At 48.8% G+C, this 23,613-nt stretch overlaps 1 protein-coding gene across 1 annotated transcript in view; it reads right to left on the bottom strand.

The window, feature by feature from the left end:
• Positions 1-398: 398 nt before the first annotated feature.
• Positions 399-23,613, bottom strand: part of LOC112262365 (von Willebrand factor A domain-containing protein 7-like) — a 26,761-nt gene continuing 3,546 nt past the window's right edge. The window contains exons 4-18 of the mRNA XM_042316823.1: positions 23,220-23,364; positions 17,718-17,811; positions 16,829-16,960; positions 16,506-16,692; positions 15,195-15,364; positions 14,939-15,051; positions 14,660-14,776; positions 14,237-14,425; positions 13,716-13,848; positions 13,224-13,376; positions 8,855-8,947; positions 7,300-7,568; positions 6,753-6,886; positions 6,327-6,486; positions 399-1,482 (exon numbers count right to left, since the gene is read on the bottom strand). Coding sequence (XP_042172757.1) covers positions 1,081-1,482; positions 6,327-6,486; positions 6,753-6,886; positions 7,300-7,568; positions 8,855-8,947; positions 13,224-13,376; positions 13,716-13,848; positions 14,237-14,425; positions 14,660-14,776; positions 14,939-15,051; positions 15,195-15,364; positions 16,506-16,692; positions 16,829-16,960; positions 17,718-17,811; positions 23,220-23,364 — 2,491 coding nt within the window. The 3' untranslated portion in view covers positions 399-1,080. The remainder of the gene's footprint in view (positions 1,483-6,326; positions 6,487-6,752; positions 6,887-7,299; positions 7,569-8,854; positions 8,948-13,223; positions 13,377-13,715; positions 13,849-14,236; positions 14,426-14,659; positions 14,777-14,938; positions 15,052-15,194; positions 15,365-16,505; positions 16,693-16,828; positions 16,961-17,717; positions 17,812-23,219; positions 23,365-23,613) is intronic.

Raw genomic sequence — 23,613 nt, 5'->3', positions numbered from 1 at the left:
GTGGTGATGTCATGTTGTTCCAGAGTGGTGATGTCATGTTGTTCCAGAGTGGTGACTCAGGTGCGTGCTTAGTCCCTTCCTTTACTCCCTGTTCACACACGGTGCCTGGCCACGCACGACACACGGTGCCTGGCCACGCACTACTCCAACACCATCATTAAGTGTGCGTCACTGGCCTACGCACAATACCCCAAAGTGTCAAAGTGGAATTATGTTTTTAGAAATGTTTAATAACTAGTTTAATAACTACTAGCCTAGTCAAGCAGACTAACAGCTGCTTAGTTTAATACGTGAAGAGAAACTGAATGTGAGCTATCGAGATCAGACCGGTTTCACATGGCTACTAAACTACCTCCATATTATAACAAAACAACTAACATGAGTCACTCACACAGTAGTCATTCACACAGTAGCTTTTTATTCATGACTGAGATGTAACTGGAGACTTACATTATGATACAAAAATTAAACTTCAATCTTACAGTGCAAATAACATGTTGAGAAAGTGCTTAGAGAGAGAGAGTACTGTTGGCAGTTTTTAAAGTGATATTCATTTAAATGTTGTCTTTGTCACACAAACCATTGTTGATGCAATGCAATGTCTGCGATGTAGCTCGCCTGGAGCATAACCTTTTAACTTCAAGAGGCAGCATTGGTCAGGCAGTCGATACATGAGCCTTACCCTGCATTCATAACCACGTGGGAAGGTGGTATTTACCACATACCACTGGGAAAATCAGCTTGAATGCCCCTCCAACTGGTAACTACTAGTCTATCATCCCTGAGCTACGTCTTCTCCCACATGCTGACCTCTAACGTCACCTACTAAGGAAATGAACTCAATAACATCATGTTCAGCAGTTAGATGCAACAACAAAACATTATTATTAAAATGGTTTTTGAACACTCTAATATGTTTAAAAGCGTGATAGCTGTACTTTTAGTTCATGGTTAAAGTAGCTTGTTGACCAATTTGCGTTTCTCAACGAGTTCAAAGCACATGAATGAATCCAACAGGTATTTACAACTTCACAACGGGCAATTTCCACCTTCCCACTTGGTTATTAACGCAGCATTAGATCAGATAAGTAAGTCTCTGAGGGACGTAGTGAAGAGGGCAGAGACCAGCAGACACACCAACAGTGGGAGGGACAGAGCGATGGAGGGCGGTCCCGCGTTGCGGACGATGGAAAACCGACAGGTGCCGACATTCATGGCTTTGTCCACCGCCACCAGCTCCACTGTCAGAGAGCAGCACGAAGCGTTGAACGCTGCTGCAACAACCGTCTGCTTCAGGTCCGTGTGGGTGAGGCTGCCTGCTCCCTGGCGGTGTGTGAGGCTGGTGATGCCTGTGCCATTGACACCGTCGGTCAGGTTGGCAGAGAGCTGCCAGAAGGCGGAGCTGCAGGCTGCTGGGTCAGCTGGGCAGTCGACCACCGAGACGCTGACCACCTCACACTGGGGAGGGGTGAAATCTGTCACCTTGGTGGGGGGGAGACACAGAGAGAGAGGGAAAGAGGTCATGATCAGATGAACTCCTGCATTTTCCAGCATGTTCTTTAAAAAAAGAGAGATTTAGAGTTAGACAAACTTGGATTTTTTTGTCAGGAACATACACAGGATGCTGCCCTCTACAACATAACCTTCACTCCAAATCAAACTCAAAACATACAACCTGATTTTGGACGGAATTACCAAATCACCTGGAAGGATTACAACTACCAAAGATTATTATTCCAACGCTATACAGCAAATGCTCTAGAAAACAACAGAAACCTGAAACACCATCAAACCTGGAACTGAGTGAGTAATGTTTAGTCTGAAGCTATATTTTATTTCCAAAAGCCAAGAAGAAAAATACATTACATTACTTTATAAGGACTGAATTGAGTGAGAGGTGTCAATGCCCTTTAGCCCAACAATGGCAGGAGAGTGGAACAGTCTACTCCAACCAAATGGAGAGGCCTTAGAAGCTGCCTCCCGCTGTTCAGATGGAATTAAAATACAGTACCCTGTGTATGTAAAGAATGAAAAGGCAAGAAAAGATCCCAAAATGAAGCTCCTTGTGGAAAATCAAGAGACACTTTTTTGCTGACTATTATCAAAATGGGAACATCCGCAACCTCATCTTCCACACAAACCATCCCCTGGCATGGCACAGTGCTACACTAACACACTACCCCTCTGTTAAGAGGGGGGGTGTTAATGAGGGGTGGAAAATCAAGATTCTAGACAGCGAGGACTCTGAGTCAGCTAATATAAATATCTATAAGTCTGGAACAGGTACAGGTCAACCCCAAACAGTTTCAGACTTTCACCTAATCAAAGAATTTCCCAGCAGGAGAAGCTCTCCCTAGAGAGAGATACCCCCACCCCGAGCAGGTCAGACCAGACCTCTTCATTATATAACCCCACAGACGAGCAACTCCAAGCGGAAGGTCAACCTTCCAGCACAGAGTACTACTCCCTCACTGACACAAAGGATACATTCACCCAGCTGGAGGTAAGACAGGTGGAGCTGGAACAGCAAGGTTTTACACTCCAGTCAGCACAGACCCAGACAACAGTCCAGCACAACAACACCCCTTAACCAGACCCGGAGAGATGGAGGTGGAGAGATACGTATCTGCACTCTGGACTGTGGTGAGACAACTTCAACAATATAAAAAGCAAGAGCAGGAGAAGAACAGAGCACTAGAGGAGAGGATCGGACTGCTGGAGGAGGGGGTGAGGGGGATGGCGGGTGACAGAGAACAACCCACTGGAGAGGTGGCCACCACCGCAGAGAAGCCAGCAGAACAGCCCACCTCAGCTCCCGACAAAAGTCAAGACACCACAGCAGAACAGTCCACCCCAGATCCTGAACATAGCGTCGACATCATAGCAGAACAGTCCACCCCAGACCCTGAACATAGCGTCGACATCACAGCAGAACAGTCCACCCCAGACCCTGACCATAGCGTCGACATCACAGCAGAACAGTCCACCCCAGACCCTGAACATAGCGTCGACATCACAGCAGAACAGTCCACCCCAGACCCTGACCTAGCGTCGACACCACAGCAGAACAGTCCACCCCAGACCCTGAACATAGCGTCGACATCACAGCAGACCAGTCCACCCCAGACCCTGACCATAGCGTCGACATCACAGCAGACCAGTCCACCCCAGACCCTGACCATAGCGTCGACATCACAGCAGAACAGACAAATGAAGAACGCCAAGCCAAGGGGATCTCACCCCTCTGAGCACCCCCCCTGTCAGCCACCCTGAGATAGCCCTCCTGACAACCCCCCCACACCCACTGAGGACATACACAAGACACAGATTGTACTACTTATGGACTCAAATGGGACATTTATAGAAGAAAATAAACTTTTTCCAAACACACAGTCTCTAAACTCTGGTGTCCAAACCACCCAGCGCGCCCTAGACCTTCTGTCTGAGGACCAACTATGTTCACCTAGCCACATAATAATACACACAGGCACAATTGACCTGAGAACACAGCAAGAAAGGGTGGCCACAGCACTGAAGGGAGTGATTGAAAAATCGTCTTCTACTTTCCCCAATGCACAAGTGGTTATCTCCACCCTGCTACCACAAAAATAATTCCACCCTGCTACCATACAGCGGGTAAACACAAGTATTTCCCATGACTGTGCCTCAAAACCAAATGTTTACCTGGTCCACCACTCCACCCTGGACTTAAACAGCCTTAATGATCAGGTCCACCTAAACAAGGCAGCAGTGTGCCCCCTTGCCCGGACTCCAAAGGACATCACTCTCAAACGCAGCCCCAACACTTCACATAGGAGAAACAGATCAATAGACACCCCACCCAGACCAGCGAGACACACTCCCAGACCTGTTGGACCCCCCCGGAAGTACACATAGAGGACACATGCCGAGAGGACCAACATCCAGACCACAACACCACCAGCCACATACCCACCCCCACCCCAACCACCCCAACCAATCAACACCCCCACAAGTCAACCATGTCCACACCCCATTTAGGACCCCTCAGATCAGACCTATGCCCCTCCTGCCCACCCCATGCACCCCAACCCCGGTACAACAGATCACGTATTCACACTACACACCTTAATTGACAAACAAACAAACTAAAACAAAGGCAAAGTCTTCTCATGCTTTGTTGATTTAAAAAAAAAGCCTTTGACTCAATTTGGCATGAGGGTCTGCTATACAAATTGATGGAAAGTGGTGTTGGGGGGAAAAGATATGCCATTATAAAATCCATGTACACAAACACCAAGTGTGTGGTTAAAATAGGCAAAAAACATACACATTTCTTTCCAAAGGGCCGTGGGGTGAGACAGGGATGCAGCGTAAGCCCCACTCTCTTTAACATACAGTATATAATATGACATTTGAAATGTCTTTATTCTTTTGGACCTTCTGTGAGTGTAATGTTTACTGTTCATTTTTATTGTTTATTTCACTTTTGTATATTATATTACTTCACTTGCTTTGGCAATGTTAACATATGTTTCCCATGCCAATAAAGCCCCTTGAATTGAATTGAATTGAATTGAATTGAGAGAGAGGAGAGAGAAAGAAGAGAGAGAAAGAGGAGAGACCGTGATCATGATGATGAGGGAGAAGAGATGAGGAAAACCATTTGGAAGTGGAGACAGGCCATATAGTGGAGACGGCCCATAGAGTGGAGACGGCCCATAGAGTGGAGACGGCCCATAGAGTGGAAATGGCCCATATAGTGGAGACGGCCCATATAGTGGAGACGGCCCATAGAGTGGAGACGGCCCATAGAGTGGAGATGGCCCATATAGTGGAAACGGCCCATATAGTGGAGACGGCCCATATAGTGGAAAAGGCCCATAGAGAGGAGACGGCCCATAGAGAGGAGACGGCCCATAGAGAGGAGACGGCCCATATTGTGGAAATGGCCCATAGAGAGGAGACGGCCTATAGAGTGGAGACGGCCCATATAGTGGAAACGGCCCATATAGTGGAGACGGCCCATATAGTGGAAACGGCCCATAGAGAGGAGACGGCCCATAGAGAGGAGGCGGCCTATAGAGTGGAGACGGCCCATATAGGCCTCTCAGCTCTCTAGTGTATCTTTATCTATACCTCTACTATCTTACATTTCTACACCCATTGTGATGTCACATTAGAATGTACACACAGGGTTCTATACAACAAAAATATTAACTCAACATGTAAGGTGTTAGTCCCATATTTTGTGAACTGAAATAAAAAATGACAGAAATATAAAAACAAAAGGTGTATTTCTCTCAAATGCTGTGAACAAATTTGTTTATATCCCTGTTAGTGAGCATTTCTCTTTTGCCAAGATAATCCATCCACCTGACAGGTGTGGCATATAAAGAAGCCGATTAAACAGCCTGATCATTACACAGGTGCACCATGTGCTGGGGACAATAAAAGGCTACTTTAAAATGGGCATTTTTGTCATACAACACATATTCCTGCATGCTGACTGCAGGAATATCCATCAGAGATGTTGCCAGAGAATTGAATGTTAATTTATCTACCATAAGCCGTACCATAATGTTGTTTTAGAGAATTTGGCAGTACGTCCAACTGGCCTCACAACCGCAGACCATGTGTATGGTGTCGTGTGTGCGAGCTAATTTCTGATATCAACGTTGTGAACAGAGTGCACCATGGTGGCGGTGGGGTTATGGTATGGGCAGGCATAAGCTATGGACAACGAACACAATTGCATTTTTATCAATGACAATTTGAATGCACAGAGATACCGTGATGAGATCCCGGGGCCCATTGTCGTGCCATTCATGTTTCAGCATGATAATGCACGGCCACATGTCACAAGGATCTGTACACAATTCCTGGAAGCTGAAAATGTTGCAGTTCCATTGCCTGCACCAGACACCAGTCACCCATTGAGCATGTTTGGGATGATCTGGATCGACGTGTACAATAGTGTGTTCCAGTTCCCGCCAATATCCAGTAAATTTGGACAGCCATTGAAGATGAGTGGGACGACATTCTACAGGCCACAATCAACAGCCTGATCAACTCTATGCGAAGAAAATGTGTCGCTCTGCCTGAGGCAAATGGATGGTCACACCAGATACTGACCGGTTTTCTGATCCACACCCCTAAGTTATCTGTGACCAACAGATGCATATCTGTATTCCCAGTCATGTGATATCCATAGATTAGGGCCGAATGAATTTATTTAAATTGACTGATTTCCTTATATGAACTGTAACTCTTTAAAATTGTTGCATGTTGTGTTTGTTTTTGTCCATAATATATTTATATCTATCTGTATATATATCTGAGGTTACCTTGGTGACGACAGAGAGGCGCAGGACGGCATAGTTGGAGTCGGACGCCCCGGGGGCCACAGCTTCGATGCTCAGGGTGACGTCTGTTCCTGAGGGGGTGTTGGTGGGCACCGTGATGGTCAGTTCACCGGTGGCGTTTCCTCCGGTGGTCACAGCGATACTGATAAGTTAGCAGCAGCAATTGGTTAGCATTAAGTGTCAATACAAGTGATGCCAAGAGAGGACAATAATTAGTCATGTTGATTCATTTTGCCAGCAGAGAGGAAGCTAATTTTAACCAGATAACCTGGTCCCAGATCTGTTTGTGCTTAAATTGCCAATGCCTATGGTCAATGTGCCACGTGACAATGACCATAGGAGTTGGCAAGACAAACAGAACAAACAGATCTGGGACCAGTCTCAGAATATTCCAGACCTGATCCCTACCTGCCAGGGACGTTCATTTTGAAGTCTCTGTCGTTTCTGGCACTGATTTTGTAGCTGCCTCCAGTGGCGTCGGTCATGACGGTGAAGGGAAGGGTGAAGTTTTTACCAGGCTCCATGCTTCTGTCCACCACGGCCTGAGAAGACAAGAAGAACAAGAAAGAGGAATTGTTGAGGGGTTGTTGTGAGGTCCACTTTTTGTTTGTTGGCCCATTTACAGAGACACATTTCTGTGCTTAGAAAGTCCATGTTGTAATTTGTAAGTAGGCCCACAGTACTAAATCAAATCAAATCAAATCTAATTTTATTTGTCACATAGACATGGTTAGCAGATGTTAATGCGAGTGTAGCGAAATGCTTGTGCTTCGACACCCCTACACTCGTTTAGGGAGTAATAGTCAGTCACGTTTTTCTTTCTGATATGGTCTATAAATGTCTATGACCATGGTTTTTGTCTAACACTATCCCAACATGCAATATAGACTCCTTCACGATTTACAAATGAAAGCCATTTTTCAATGGAAACAGGAAGTGTGTCATCATCACTTACCTTGATGGTAACCTTGGACACGGACATCTGAGTGGTGGACTGTCTCTGGAACACGGTGGAGGAGACCACATCTGTCCCGTTCAACAGCACCACAAACTCCCCCGCAGGGACCTTGGTTACCGTAACTAGGAACTCCCCGTTGCCCATGTCTTCCAGGGCCCCACTTACGACCTCTGACCCTGACACTGTCACCAAGGCAACGTTGGCCACCTTGACAGAGGATGGGCCCTTTCTGCCCAACACGGATACCAACAGCATGGCAGGCATACCTGGGAGAAGGAGAGAAGAGAGGAGGAACGGAGGGAAAGAGAGGGGGAGAGAGAGAGGAGGCTGAGTGTAGGGGTAGGGAGAGAAAAAGAGGGAGAGAGAGAGAGAAGGACGAGTGTAGGGGTAGGGAGAGAAAAAGAGGGAGAGAGAGAGAGAAGGACGAGTGTAGGGGTAGGGAGAAAAAAAGAGGGGGAGAGAGAGAGAGGAGGACGAGTGTAGGGGTAGGAAGAGAAAAAGAGGGGGAGAGAGAGAGAGGAGGACGAGTGTAGGGGTAGGGAGAGAAAAAGAGGGAGAGAGAGAGAGGAGGATGAGTGTAGGGGTAGGGAGAAAAAAAAAGGGAGAGAGAGAGAGGAGGATGAGTGTAGGGGTAGGGAGAGAAAAAGAGGGAGAGAGAGAGAGGAGGACGAGTGTAGGGGTAGGGAGAGAAAAAGAGGGAGAGAGAGAGAGGAGGACGAGTGTAGGGGTAGGGAGAGAAAGAGGGAGGGAGAGAGAGGAGGAGGAGTGTAGGGGTAGGGAGAGAAAAAGAGGGAGAGAGAGAGAGAGGAGGATGAGTGTAGGGGTAGGGAGAGAAACAGAGGGAGAGAGAGAGAGGAGGACGAGTGTAGGGGTAGGGAGAGAAAAAGAGGGAGAGAGAGAGGAGGACGAGTGTAGGGGTAGGGAGAGAAAAAGAGGGAGAGAGAGAGAGGAGGACGAGTGTAGGGGTAGGGAGAGAAAAAGAGGGAGAGAGAGAGAGGAGGACGAGTGTAGGGGTAGGGAGAGAAAAAGAGGGAGAGAGAGAGAGGAGGACGAGTGTAGGGGTAGGGAGAGAAAAAGAGGGAGGGAGAGAGAGGAGGACGAGTGTAGGGGTAGGGAGAGAAAAAGAGGGAGAGAGAGAGAGGAGGACGAGTGTAGGGGTAGGGAGAGAAAAAGAGGGAGAGAGAGAGAGATTATCTTGAAGGGTGCGGCTATGTAACTGTTGACATCGATTATTACAAATTACAATTAATGGCTTTTTATGACTTGATTAAGTCGGCTTTATAAATGAACATAATGCATTGTTTTGACCAACACAACATCAAAGAGGGCCAGCCTACTTTCTGATAGAGAATACAGCGATGAGGGCAAAACCTCTCGCCAGTGAGAAAAACAACATGCACAATGATCATCTGCCTCTAACGGCTTTAATGAAGTGGCAGCTGCATTCATGTAGATGATGTCGCCACGATGTCGCCTTAGTAAAATTGTGATTGACAGATTACCTGCTTGATATGGTAATGATGATGATTAAGATAATGTTGTAGTGTTTTACCTGCTTTTGGACGGCCAGAGATGAGGGCATATCCTGGGTGAGGTCCCTCGAAGGTCTCCACAAAGTCATAAATGAAGGCAATGGTACTCTGACCTGGAGACAGACACATACACACACACACACACACACACACACACACACACACACACACACACACACACACACACACACACACACACACACACACACACACACACACACACACACACACACACACACACACACTCAGTCAGGGCTGTATTCTCTCCCTTCTCTTATGGCTCTAACAGACCTGGGGTGAAATACTTTTTGACATATTTGTACATGATTTAAAATAGTTACGGTTAGGGTTAGGTAATGAGTTAGCTAAAAGGGTTAAGGTAAGGGGAAGCGTTAGCTAACATGCTAAGTAGTTGAAAAGTTGCTAATTAGCTCAAATTGTTCTGGTGAGTTATGAACAAGCAGCCTTTGGGATGCTAGACGTTATACACCCACCCATCCACCACGACCAAACATCCCTCCTCCTTTTGTTTTTACATTAAGAAACCTTCTGTCTGATGTAACTATACCAAACATAGCATACAGTTGAAGTCTGAAGTTTACATACACTTAGGTTGGAGTCACTAAAACTTGTTTTTCAACCACTCCACACATTTCTTGTTAACAATCTATAGTTTTGGCAAGTCGTTTAGGACATCTACTTTGTGCATGACACAAGTCATTTTTCCAACAATTGTTTACAGACAGATTTTTTCACTTATAATTCACTGTATCACAATTCCAGTGGGTCAGAAGTTGACATACACTAAGTTGACTCTGCCTTTAAACAGCTTGGAAAATTCCAGAACAATATGTCATGGCTCTAGAAGCTTCTGCTAGGCTAACTGACATCATTTGAGTCATTTGGAGTTGTACCTGTGGATTTATTTCAAAGCCTACCTTCAAACTCAGCACCTCTTTGCTTGACATTATGGTAAAATCAAAAGAAATCAGCCAAGACCTCAGAAAACAATTCTAGACATCCACAAGTCTGGTTCATTATTGGGAGAAATTTCCAAATGCCTGAAGGTACCAAGTTAATCTATACAAACAATAGTATGCAAGTATAAACACCATGGGACCACGCAGCCGTCATACCGCTCAGGAGGGAGGCACGTTCTGTCATCTAGAGATAAACGTACTTTGGTGCGAAAAGTGCAAATCAATCCCAGAACAACAGTAAAGGACCTTGTGAAGATGCTGGAGGAATCAGGTACAAAAGTACCTATATCCACAGTAAAACGAGTCCTATATCGATATAACCTGAAAGGCCGCTCAGCAAGGAAGAAGCCACTGCTCAAAAACCGCCATAAAAAAGCCAGACTATGGTCTTGGGCTTGTAGTAGATTGTTTCACAGGTGGCAGACAATGTGAGAAGGCTTGTGAACTATATTTCCATTGTATCTGAGAGGAGGAGGAAGGACATTTATGATGAAATGAGCGGTATATAAACCTTTGTACTGGTATTATGACCAGAGCTCTCATAAATAAACATTCCTGACTATTGTAGCTGGGCCTCCGTCTGATTCATTTACAACCAGTTTCCTACAAATTCTGGGTATCAGGCTGAGTAATCAATTCAAATTGGGTTTATGAACACTGAGAACTTAATTCTCTTGACATTACCTCAATTACCTCGACTGACCTTTACCCCTGAAAATGGACTCGGAACCAGTTTTCTTCTAGCTTTTTCTTACTTAATTTTTAAAACTGAATGGTTGGTTAAGGGCTCACGAGTTAGCATTTCACGGTAAGGTCAACCTACACCTGTTGTAAACTCAGCAAAAATAAAAACATCCTCACTGTTAGCTGCGTTTATTTTCAGCAAACTTAATGTGTAAATATTTGTATGAAGATATCAAGATTCAACAAATGAGACATAAACTGAACATGTTCCACAGACGTGACGAACAGAAATTGAATAATGTGTCCCTGAAGAAAGCGGGGGTCAAAATCAAAAGTAACTGTCAGGATTTGGTGTGGCCACCAGCTGCATTAAGTACGGCAGTGCATCTCCTCCTCATGGACTGCACCAGATTTGCCAGTTCTTGCTGTGAGATGTTACCCCACTCTTCCATCAAGGCACCTGTAAGTTCCCGGACATTTCTGGAGGGAATGGCCGTAGGCCTCACCCTCCGATCCAACAGGTCCCAGACTTCTCAATGGAATTGAGACCCGGCTCTTCGCTGGCCATGGCAGAACACTGACATTCCTGTCTTGCAGGAAATCACGCAAAGAACGACTAGTATGGCTGGTGACATTATCATGCTGGAGGGTCATGTCAGGATGAGCTTGCAGGAAGGGTACCACACGAGGGAGGAGGATATCTTCCCTGTAACGCACAGCGTTGAGATTGCCTGCAATGACAACAAGCTCAGTCCGATGATGCTGTGACACACCTCCCCAGACCAACTCCAAATCGATCCCGCTCCAGAGTACAGGCCTTGGTGTAATGCTCATTCCTTTGACGATAGACGTGAATCTGACCATCATCCCCGGTGAGACAAAACCGTGACTCATCAGTGAAGAGCACTTTTTGCCAGTCCTCAGTCTGGTCCAGCGACGATGGGTTTGTGCCCATAGGCGACGTTGCTGACGGTGATGTGATGTCTGGTGATGTGATGTCTGGCCCAGGAGTGGGAAGGTGAACGGAAAGGCTCTGGAGCAACGAACCGCCCTTGCTGTCTCTGCCTGGCCGGTTTCCCCTCTTTCCACTGGGATTCTCTGCCTCTAACCCTATTCCAGGGGCTGAGTCACTGGCTTACTGGGGCTCTCTCATGCCGTCCCTGGAAGGGGTGTGTCACCTGAGTGGGTTGATTCACTGATGTGGTCATCCTGTCTGGGTTGGCGCCCCCCCTTGGGTTGTGCCATGGCAGAGATCTTTGTGGGCTATACTCAGCCTTGTCTCAGGATGGTAAGTTGGTGGTTGAAGATATCCCTCTAGTGGTGTGGGGGCTGTGCTTTGGCAAAGTGGGTGGGGTTATATCCTTCCTGTTTGGCCCTGTCCGGGGGTGTCCTCGGATGGGGCCACAGTGTCTCCTGACCCCTCCTGTCTCAGCCTCCAGTATTTATGCTGCAGCAGTTTATGTGTCGGGGGGCTAGGGTCAGTTTGTTATATCTGGAGTACTTCTCTTGTCCTATTCGGTGTCCTGTGTGAATCTAAGTGTGCGTTCTCTAATTCTCTCCTTCTCTCATTCTTTCTCTCTCTCGGAGGACCTGAGCCATAGGACCATGCCCCAGGACTACCTGACATGATGACTCCTTGCTGTCCCCAGTCCACCTGGCCGTGCTGCTGCTCCAGTTTCAACTGTTCTGCCTTATTATTATTCGACCATGCTGGTCATTTATGAACATTTGAACATCTTGGCCATGTTCTGTTAAAATCTCCACCCGGCACAGCCAGAAGAGGACTGGCCACCCCACATAGCCTGGTTCCTCTCTAGGTTTCTTCCTAGGTTTTGGCCTTTCTAGGGAGTTTTTCCTAGCCACCGTGCTTCTACACCTGCATTGCTTGCTGTTTGGGGTTTTAGGCTGGGTTTCTGTACAGCACTTTGAGATATCAGCTGATGTACGAAGGGCTATATAAATAAATTTGATTTGATTTGATTTGGTGAGGACCTGCCTTACAACATACCTACAAGCCCTCAGTCCATTCTCTCTCAGCCTATTACGAACAGTCTGAGCACTGATGGAGGGACTGTGCATTCCTGGTGTAACTCGGGCAGTTGTTGTTGCCATCCTGTTTCTGCAGGTGTGATGTTCGGATGTACCGATCCTGTGCAGGTGTTGTTACACGTGGTCTGACACTGCAATGACGATCAGCTGTCCGCCCTGTCTCCCTGACGCGCTGTCTTAGGCGTCTCACAGTACGGGCATTGCAATTTATTGCCCTGGCCACATCTGCAGTCCTAAGGCACATTCGCACAGATGAGCAGGGACCGTGGGCATCTTTCTTCTGAGTCAGTTGAAAGGCCTCTTTAGTATCTTAAGTTTTCATAACGGTGACCTTAATTGCCTACCGTCTGTAAGCTGTTAGTGTCTTAACGACCGTTCCACAGGTGCATGTTCATTAATTGTTTATGGTTCATTGAACAAGCATGGGAAACAGTGCTTAAACCCTTTACAGTGAAGATCTGTGAAGTTATTTGGATTTTTACGAATTATCTTTGAAAGACAGGGTCCTGAAAAATTGACATTTCTTTTTTTGAGTTTATTTGGGGCATGTGACACATTTGAATGGATTATTTAAACCCAGGTCTGGGCTCTGTGTGTATCCAGGCTGCCATCTAGTGTTGAGCGTGAGCATAACACATATATTTAATAGAACAGACATATTTCTATTGTAACTCACCAGTGACCTTCAGTGTGTAGGGCTGGTTGGAGTTCATGCTGATTTCCCATAATCCTGTCTGTTTGTTGGAGGCCAGACGGACCCGGAAGAGGTTGCCAACCGTCTGGACAGTCCCCAGTTCCCCGTTGACCTCATTCTGTTTCTGGGTCACACCTGTAGGGGCAAGGAGGGCGACAGTCAAATAGGATGACAGTCAAACATACTGTCAATGGGCTAAACCTGGTTCATGATACCTTGTTGAAATGTGCTTTGTGCCTTAAAAACATTAAGATCGCTACATACTCAAACACGCAAAACAGGTCAACTTTTAAGGAGGGAAAACTAACCTTAGATCAGTGTCTAGGGGAAATGTCATCCTATTCAGTTAGGTGAACCTTTACCTGAAAACTGATATTAGATCAGTGTCTAGGGGAAATGTCATCCTATTCAGTTAGGTGAACCTTTACCTGAAAACTGATATTAGATCAGTGTGTAGGTGTTGGAGGTTCCCACCTGTAGGGTTCTTCAGGGTGAAGGTGAGGGACTTTCCAGTGATGTAGATGGTGATGTTGTTCAGAGACTCGTCCAGCAGGAAGGAGAATGTCTCAGCTTTGCCTGGGTTCCTCGCTCGCTGTAGGACTGTCACCTGAGGAGGAGGAGGAGGACATAATGAGAGAGGAGGATAGAAAGGGTATGTTGTTGTCTTATTGTAAGGGTAGGCAGGGTAGCCTAGTGGTTAGAGTGTTGGACTAGTAACCGGAAGGTTACAAGTTCAAATCCCTGAGCTGACAAGGTATAAATCTGTTGTTCTGCCCCTGAAGTTAACCCTCTGTTCCTAGGCTGTCATTGAAAATAAGAATTTGTTCTTCACTGACTTGCCTAGTAAAATAAAAATTATCATAGATATAACAAATATGTCTAGGCATTTCTAAAATTCATTATTTATAAAGCACGTGTTTCTTAATTGATCAAGTTTTGAATTATTCCAAATCAACTACTGATCTAAAACAAAATGGCCACCAGTGTTGACTCACCAGAGCGGAGGTGGAGGAGTCGATGATGACGTCAGTGGCCTGGGGCAGATTTTCCTTGGTGACTCCAATGGCCTGACCACCAGACGCCAGCGCCAGGTCCTTGTAGGTCTCGAATGTAGCTGCCCTGGACTCTACTCCACTTCTCCTCCTTCTAGCACCAGCACCAGCACCAGTCATGAAGAAAGACACCTGGAGAGACACATAGGTGTGTTTGAGAGAGTTTGCCTGGTCGTATTCATTAGGCACTAAATGAAGAATGAAAGAAAAAAGGCAGTGACTACCTCTCCAATAAGAATGGCTTGTTTTCGTTTGCCGTTGGAAAAGATTTAGCTGCGTTTTGCTACTGTGTGCCCTAATGAATAAGATCCTGAACTGCAGGACATGGTTTCTTCTAAAACAGGAAGTGTTTGAGGAAGTGCTCACGGTTGACTTGGTGCTCCTGATCAGGGCCAAGATGGTGTCCCTTAACCCAATGTCCTTGGCAACGGCATCTGTGAAAACGTAGATGTGGGACGACGCAGGAGCACCGGTCAGCGCCAACTGGAGAGAGAGAGAGAGAGAGAGAGAGAGAGAGAGAGAGAGAGAGAGAGAGAGAGAGAGAGAGAATGCTTAGTGTCTTTATTTGTTGTCAGGTGCACTATAAATAAAGAATGGGACTATATCTGAAAGCTGATTGGAATATAGCCATGTCAATCACTGTACCTGTAGGCCTGATAAGCACATCTCAGGGAGGTCTCCGCCCCCATCAGCTTTGAGTTTAGCGATCTCTGTTTTCATAACATCAGGGTTTGTCGTTCTTATCAGGGGTCCGAACTCTACACACACACACAAACACATACTGATCACTAACCACTTCCTGACTTAACTACAAACCGCACCATCATTTCGGTGAATGCCAGAGTTTGTCAGTGATGTTTTGCAAAGGAGAATGCTTGGTGGAGTGTAAAGCCAGCTTTACTTGGGTCATTGAATGGGACCAGGATGTACTGGGAGGGCTCATCCTGCGTTCCCTTCTTGCTGTCGATGATCTCATTGACGACTCTCTTGGCTTCAAGGATGTCATCCTTCATGCTCCCCGTGGTGTCGATCACAAAAGCAACCACTGACGAACGCGCTATGCCCATGAAGCTGTGGGAGAGAGAGAGATAAAGAGAGAGATTGTGAGTAACTTCAACATGGGTAATTCCCTCTTCCCCCCTCTACCCCTCTCCTCCCCTTCACCCCCCTCTACCCCCCTCTCTTCCCCTTCACCCCCTCTCCTCCCCTTCACCCCGCTCTACCCCTCTCCTCCCCATCTCCCCCTCTACCCCTCTCTTCCCCTTCACCCCCCCTCTACCCTTCTCCTCTCCTTCACCCCCTCTACTCTACCCCTCTCCTCCCCTTCTCCCCCTCTACCCCTCTCCTCCCCTTCACCCCCTCTACCCCTCTCCTTCACCCCCTCTCTACCCCTCTCTTCCCCTTCACCCCCTCTACCCTTCTCTCCTTCACCCCCTCTACCCCTCTCCTCCCCATCTCCCCCTCTACCCCTCTCCTCCCCTTCTCCCCCTCTACCCCTCTCCCCTTCTCCCCCTCCCCCTTCTCCCCCTCTACCCCTCTCCTCCCCTTCACCCCCTCTACCCCTCTCCTCTCCTTCACCCCCTCTACCCCTCTCTTCCCCTTCACCCCCTCTCCTCCCTTTCACCCCCTCTCCTCTCCTTCACCCCCTCCACTCCTCTCCTCTCCTTCACCCTCCTCTACCCCTCTCATCTCCTTCACCCCCTCTCCTCCTCTCCTCTCCTTCACCCTCCTCTACCCCTCTCCTCTCCTTCACCACTCTACCCCTCTCCTCTCCTTCACCCCCTCTACTCCTCTCCTCTCCTTCACCCCCTCTACCCCTCTCCTCTCCTTCACCCCCTCTACCCCTCTCCTCTCCTTCACCCTCCTCTACCCCTCTCCTCTCCTTCACCCCCTCTACCCCTCTCCTCTCCTTCACCCCCTCCACTCCTCTCCTCTCCTTCACCCTCCTCTACCCCTCTCTCTCTCCTTCACCCCCTCTACTCCTCTCCTCTCCTTCACCCTCCTCTACCCCTCTCTCTTCTCCTTCACCCCTCTCCCCTCTCCTCTCCTTCACCCCCTCTACTCCTCTCCTCTCCTTCACCCCCTCTACCCCTCTCCTCTCCTTCACCCCCTCTACTCCTCTCCTCTCCTTCACCCTCCTCTACCCCTCTCCTCTCCTTCACCCCCCTCTACCCCTCTCCTCTCCTTCACCCCCCTCTACCCCTCTCTGTACCGTAGGTAGTTGTTGTCACCGGCGGCTCCCCGGATGTCGTCCAGCAGCCGGAGGGTTGCGGTCGTTGCTACGGTGACAGCAGCAGTGTGCAGGGCCACGTTGTCAGAGCGACGCTCATCCTTGCTGATGCCCCCGCGAGGAACCTCAGAGCTGGTTAGGTCAGCTGCACCGCCATGACTACACTTACCTGGGGGAGGAGAGGTGATGATGGGTGTTATACAGAGAGTGTGTGGGTATCTGGGGAAGGTAGTGTGTGTGTATGTGTGTATGTGTGTGTGTGTGTGTGTGTGTGTGTATGTGTGTGTATGTGTGTGTGCGTGTACCTTTAGGCTTAGCTGCGGAGAAGATCCCCATGTACCCAGAGGTGAGCTTCTTCTCATTAAGAATGTTAGGCAGGATGGAGTTGGAACAGAACCCCCCACTGACACAGTCACTGCAGGTCGGGGTGCTGACATCTACCGAACCAAATCACAATGTTTTCTTATAAAATAACAGTTAACTAAATTGTCAAGGGACATCATTTACCACCACAAATCATTAACCCCCCCACACACACACACACGCACACACACTTACATACACACACCCACACACACACACTCTCCTAAACCCTAAATGGGCGTGGTCGTCCTTTCTCTTACCCATAATTCCCTGAGACTCTTCAGCTTTATCTCGCTCTGTTGAATATAGGAGATTATATGTGTTTGTGTCCCTCTCTGTCTGCCCTTTAGACTCCCTGTAAACAATTAATGACCTCACTTTCGCATGAAGCCAGAGGTGGCAGCAGATTTCTCTCTTTGTCTCTCCTTTTTAATCTGCTATCGTACTTTTCTCTAACATTCCAAGCACGCCTCCCTCCTTCCTTCCTGCAATACCACCCCCCTCCTTCCCCCTTCCTTCCCCTCCTTATCACCTCCCTCCCTCCTTCCTTCCCTGCCCTAACACCCACCCTCCCTCCTTCCTTCCCTTCCTTACCACCTCCCTCCCTCCTTCCTTCCCTGCCCTAACACCCACCCTCCCTCCTTCCTTCCCTGCCCTACCACCCTCTCTCCTTCCCTGCCCTACCACCCTCTCTCCTTCCCTGCCCTATCACCCTCCCTCCTTCATTCCCTGCCCAAACACCCTCTCTCCTTCCCTGCCCTACCTACATCCCTCCAGTTGGATCCCATGCCTAGCTGTCCTCGTTGCTGCATTAACTCAAGCCCTCCCTACCTGCCAGGTTTTCCAGTGGGAGATCGGGGCGGATCAGGTTGGCGTAGGGTTCAGTGTATCCCAGGTCCACCCAGTTACTGTGGCTGTAGAAGTCCTGACAAAACACAAGCATGTATTATATACCAAGTCTGTGTCTGAGGGAAAGCTATGTATCTAATTCCCTATTTCAGACACCTCTAGACAGAGGATAACTTGGTTCAGATGATAATACTTGAGCCAAGGTGAAATATGAAATGAGAAATGAGGTGAGATAGATGTTCCCCCCCCCTCTCTCCCACTCCTCCCTCTCCTCCCATTTCTCCCTCTCCCACTCCCCTCTCTCCCTCTCCTCTCTCTCCTCCCTCTCCCACTCCTCCCTCTCCCTCTCCCACTTCCCTCTCTCCCTCTCCTCTCTCTCCCACTCCTCCCTCTCCTCCCACTCCTCCCACTCCTCCCTATCCCGCTTCCACTCCTCTCTCTCCCACTCCCACTCCTCCCTATTCCTCTCTCTCCCATTCCCACTCCTCTCTCTCCCTCTACCACTCCTCCCTATTCCTCTCTCTCCCACTCCCACTCCTCTCTCTCCCTCTCCCACTCCTCCCTATTCCTCTCTCTCTCTCCCACTCCCACTCCTCTCTCTTCCTCTCCCTCTCCTGCCTATTCCTCTCTCTCCCACTCCCACTCCTCTCTCTCCCTCTCCCACTCCTCCCTATTCCTCTCTCTCTCTCTCCCTCTCCCACTCCTCTCTCTTCCCTCTCCCTCTCCTGCCTATTCCTCTCTCTCCCACTCCCACTCCTCTCTCTCCCTCTCCCACTCTCCCTCCCTCTCTCTCCCTCCCCACTCCTCCTCTCTCTCTCTCTCCCTCTCCCTCCTCCCTATTCCTCTCTCTCCCACTCCCACTCCTCTCTCTCCCTCTCCCACTCTTCCCTCTTCCTCTTTCTCCCTCTCCCACTCCTCCTTCTTCCTCTCTCTCTCTCTCCCATTCCTCCTTATTCCTCTCTCTCTCTCTCTCTCTCTCTCTCTCTCTCTCTCTCTCCTCTCTCTCTCTCTCCCACTCCTCCCTCTCCTCCCACTCCTCCCACTCCTCCCTATCCCGCTTCCACTCCTCTCTCTCCCTCTCCCACTCCTCCCTATTCCTCTCTCTCCCCACTCCCACTCCTCTCTCTTCCTCTCCCTCTCCTGCCTATTCCTCTCTCTCCCACTCCCACTCCTCTCTCTCCCTCTCCCACTCCTCCCTATTCCTCTCTCTCTCTCCCACTCCCACTCCTCTCTCTCCCTCTCCCACTCCTCCCTATTCCTCTCTCTCCCACTCCCACTCCTCTCTCTCCCTCTCCCACTCTTCCCTCTTCCTCTTTCTCCCTCTCCCATTCCTCCTTATTCCTCTCTCTCTCTCTCTCTCTCCCTCTCACACTCCTCTCTCTCCCCATACTTGCAGACAGGGCTCTAATCACACTGGTGCGACAAAAACATTTGTTATTTCATTTATTTATTTGTAAAAAAAAATGTCTTTAACCTTTTTAACCATTTTACAAGGCAAGTCTTAAGAACAAATGTTTAATTACAATGATGGCCTACCGGGGAACATTGTTCAGGGGCAGAGAGACAGATGTGTACCTTTTTAGCTCAAGGATTCGATCCAGCAACATTTCGGTTACTGGCCCAACACTATAACCGCGAAGCTAACTACCATACACAAGTTAGGAGCACAACAAAACATTTAGCAAAGAGTTGTACTGTGTGCAGTCCTCTCCCCAGTGTCTCTCTAGCTACCTGTACTGTGTGCAGTCCTCTCCCCAGTGTCTCTCTAGCTACCTGTACTGTGTGCAGTCCTCTCCCCAGTGTCTCTCTACCTACCTGTAGTGTGTACAGTCCTCTCCCCAGTGTCTCTCTACCTACCTGTAGTGTGTACAGTCCTCTCCCCAGTGTCTCTCTACCTACCTGTACTGTGTACAGTCCTCTCCCCAGTGTCTCTCTACCTACCTGTAGTGTGTACAGTCCTCTCCCCAGTGTCTCTACCTGTAGTGTGTACAGTCCTGTGTCTCTACCTACCTGTGTGTACAGTCCTCTCCCCAGTGTCTCTACCTACCTGTAGTGTGTACAGTCCTCTCCCCAGTGTCTCTCTAGCTACCTGTACTGTGTGCAGTCCTCTCCCCAGTGTCTCTCTACCTACCTGTACTGTGTGCAGTCCTCTCCCCAGTGTCTCTCTACCTACCTGTACTGTGTACAGTCCTGTGTCTCTCTACCTACCTGTAGTGTGTACAGTCCTCTCCCCAGTGTCTCTCTACCTACCTGTACTGTGTACAGTCCTCTCCCCAGTGTCTCTCCCTGTACCTGTAGTGTGTACAGTCCTCTCCCCAGTGTCTCTCTACCTACCTGTAGTGTGTACAGTCCTCCCCAGTGTCTCTCTACCTACCTGTACTGTGTGCAGTCCTCTCCCCAGTGTCTCTACCTACCTGTAGTGTGTACAGTCCTCTCCCCAGTGTCTCTCTACCTACCTGTAGTGTGTACAGTCCTCTCCCCAGTGTCTCTCTACCTACCTGTAGTGTGTACAGTCCTCTCCCCAGTGTCTCTCTACCTACCTGTAGTGTGTACAGTCCTCTCCCCAGTGTCTCTCTACCTACCTGTAGTGTGTACAGTCCTCTCCCCAGTGTCTCTCTACCTACCTGTACTGTGTACAGTCCTCTCCCCAGTGTCTCTCTACCTACCTGTAGTGTGTACAGTCCTCTCCCCAGTGTCTCTCTACCTACCTGTAGTGTGTACAGTCCTCTCCCCAGTGTCTCTCTACCTACCTGTAGTGTGTACAGTCCTCTCCCCAGTGTCTCTCTACCTACCTGTAGTGTGTACAGTCCTCTCCCCAGTGTCTCTCTACCTACCTGTAGTGTGTACAGTCCTCTCCCCAGTGTCTCTCTACCTACCTGTAGTGTGTACAGTCCTCTCCCCAGTGTCTCTCTACCTACCTGTAGTGTGTACAGTCCTCTCCCCAGTGTCTCTCTACCTACCTGTAGTGTGTACAGTCCTCTCCCCAGTGTCTCTCTACCTACCTGTAGTGTGTACAGTCCTCTCCCCAGTGTCTCTCTACCTACCTGTAGTGTGTACAGTCCTCTCCCCAGTGTCTCTCTACCTACCTGTAGTGTGTACAGTCCTCTCCCCAGTGTCTCTCTACCTACCTGTAGTGTGTACAGTCCTCTCCCCAGTGTCTCTCTACCTACCTGTAGTGTGTACAGTCCTCTCCCCAGTGTCTCTCTACCTACCTGTAGTGTGTACAGTCCTCTCCCCAGTGTCTCTCTACCTACCTGTAGTGTGTACAGTCCTCTCCCCAGTGTCTCTCTACCTACCTGTACTGTGTACAGTCCTCTCCCCAGTGTCTCTCTAGCTACCTGTACTGTGTGTACAGTCCTCTCCCCAGTGTCTCTCTACCTACCGTACTGTGTACAGTCCTCTCCCCAGTGTCTCTCTACCTACCTGTACTGTGTACAGTCCTCTCCCCAGTGTCTCTCTACCTACCTGTAGTGTGTACAGTCCTCTCCCCAGTGTCTCTCTACCTACCTGTACTGTGTACAGTCCTCTCCCCAGTGTCTCTCTACCTACCTGTACTGTGTACAGTCCTCTCCCCAGTGTCTCTCTGTAGTGTGTACAGTCCTCTCCCCAGTGTCTCTCTACCTACCTGTAGTGTGTACAGTCCTCTCCCCAGTGTCTCTCTACCTACCTGTACTGTGTACAGTCCTCTCCCCAGTGTCTCTCTAGCTACATGTACTGTGTACAGTCCTCTCCCCAGTGTCTCTCTACCTACCTGTACTGTGTACAGTCCTCTCCCCAGTGTCTCTCTACCTACCTGTACAGTGTACAGTCCTCTCCCCAGTGTCTCTCTACCTACCTGTACTGTGTACAGTCCTCTCCCCAGTGTCTCTCTACCTACCTGTAGTGTGTACAGTCCTCTCCCCAGTGTCTCTCTAGCTACCTGTACTGTGTACAGTCCTCTCCCCAGTGTCTCTCTACCTACCTGTACTGTGTACAGTCCTCTCCCCAGTGTCTCTCTACCTACCTGTACTGTGTACAGTCCTCTCCCCAGTGTCTCTCTAGCTACCTGTACTGTGTACAGTCCTACCTGTACCCCTCTCCCAGTGTCTCTCTACCTACCTGTACTGTGTACAGTCCTCTCCCCAGTGTCTCTCTACTACCTGTACTGTGTACAGTCCTCTCCCCAGTGTCTCTCTACCTACCTGTACTGTGTACAGTCCTCTCCCCCAGTGTCTCTCTACCTACCTGTAGTGTACAGTCCTCTCCCCAGTGTCTCTCTACCTACCTGTACTGTGTACAGTCCTCTCCCCAGTGTCTCTCTACCTACCTGTACTGTGTACAGTCCTCTCCCCAGTGTCTCTCTACCTACCTGTAGTGTGTACAGTCCTCTCCCCAGTGTCTCTCTACCTACCTGTAGTGTGTACAGTCCTCTCCCCAGTGTCTCTCTAGCTACCTGTAGTGTGTACAGTCCTCTCCCCAGTGTCTCTCTACCTACCTGTAGTGTGTACAGTCCTCTCCCCAGTGTCTCTCTACCTACCTGTAGTGTGTACAGTCCTCTCCCCAGTGTCTCTCTACCTACCTGTACTGTGTACAGTCCTCTCCCCAGTGTCTCTCTACCTACCTGTAGTGTGTACAGTCCTCTCCCCAGTGTCTCTCTAGCTACCTGTAGTGTGTACAGTCCTCTCCCCAGTGTCTCTCTACCTACCTGTACTGTGTACAGTCCTCTCCCCAGTGTCTCTCTACCTACCTGTACTGTGTACAGTCCTCTCCCCAGTGTCTCTCTAGCTACCTGTACTGTGTACAGTCCTCTCCCCAGTGTCTCTCTACCTACCTGTACTGTGTACAGTCCTCTCCCCAGTGTCTCTCTACCTACCTGTACTGTGTACAGTCCTCTCCCCAGTGTCTCTCTACCTACCTGTAGTGTGTACAGTCCTCTCCCCAGTGTCTCTCTAGCTACCTGTACTGTGTACAGTCCTCTCCCCAGTGTCTCTCTACCTACCTGTACTGTGTGTACAGTCCTCTCCCCAGTGTCTCTCTACCTACCTGTAGTGTGTACAGTCCTCTCCCCAGTGTCTCTCTACCTACCTGTAGTGTGTACAGTCCTCTCCCCAGTGTCTCTAGCTACCTGTACTGTGTACAGTCCTCTCCCCAGTGTCTCTCTACCTACCTGTAGTGTGTACAGTCCTCTCCCCAGTGTCTCTCTACCTACCTGTACTGTGTACAGTCCTCTCCCCAGTGTCTCTCTACCTACCTGTACTGTGTACAGTCCTCTCCCCAGTGTCTCTCTAGCTACCTGTAGTGTGTACAGTCCTCTCCCCAGTGTCTCTCTACCTACCTGTAGTGTGTACAGTCCTCTCCCCAGTGTCTCTCTAGCTACCTGTAGTGTGTACAGTCCTCTCCCCAGTGTCTCTCTACCTACCTGTAGTGTGTACAGTCCTCTCCCCAGTGTCTCTCTAGCTACCTGTAGTGTGTGTAGTACTTTCCCCAGTGTCTCTCTCCTCTTACCTGTAGTGTGTGTAGTACTCTCCCCAGTGTCTCTCTGGCAGCCTGGAAGTTCTCCCTTTGAACGTTGGCCTTGATGCTGGCCACCCCATCAGTTATAAGGCGCCGGCCCTCAGCAAACGCCTCAGAGTTGAAGTGATGGGCTGGGCTGTTATAATAAAGATTACGATCAATTGGTTTTATTTAGAAAACGACTGTAGGAGTGATACACCAAATGTTCACTTGGACTGGCACAGTAATGACAGTGATTAATTGTTTATATAGTTCATACATTAGATCCACTCGAAGAAGGGTCATGTGACATGGGACAAGTTGTTTTTAAAAGTAGTTAAATAGAAATTGAATAAAAATCACATGTTGCATTCCTGTGCTATTTCCAAACACTCCAAGCATTTTA

This window comes from Oncorhynchus tshawytscha, unplaced genomic scaffold, assembly GCF_018296145.1.
Source record: "Oncorhynchus tshawytscha isolate Ot180627B unplaced genomic scaffold, Otsh_v2.0 Un_contig_3021_pilon_pilon, whole genome shotgun sequence".
Taxonomy (NCBI): domain Eukaryota; kingdom Metazoa; phylum Chordata; class Actinopteri; order Salmoniformes; family Salmonidae; genus Oncorhynchus; species Oncorhynchus tshawytscha.
Note: the sequence above shows the minus strand (reverse complement) of the source record. Positions and strands in the feature narration are given on the sequence as shown.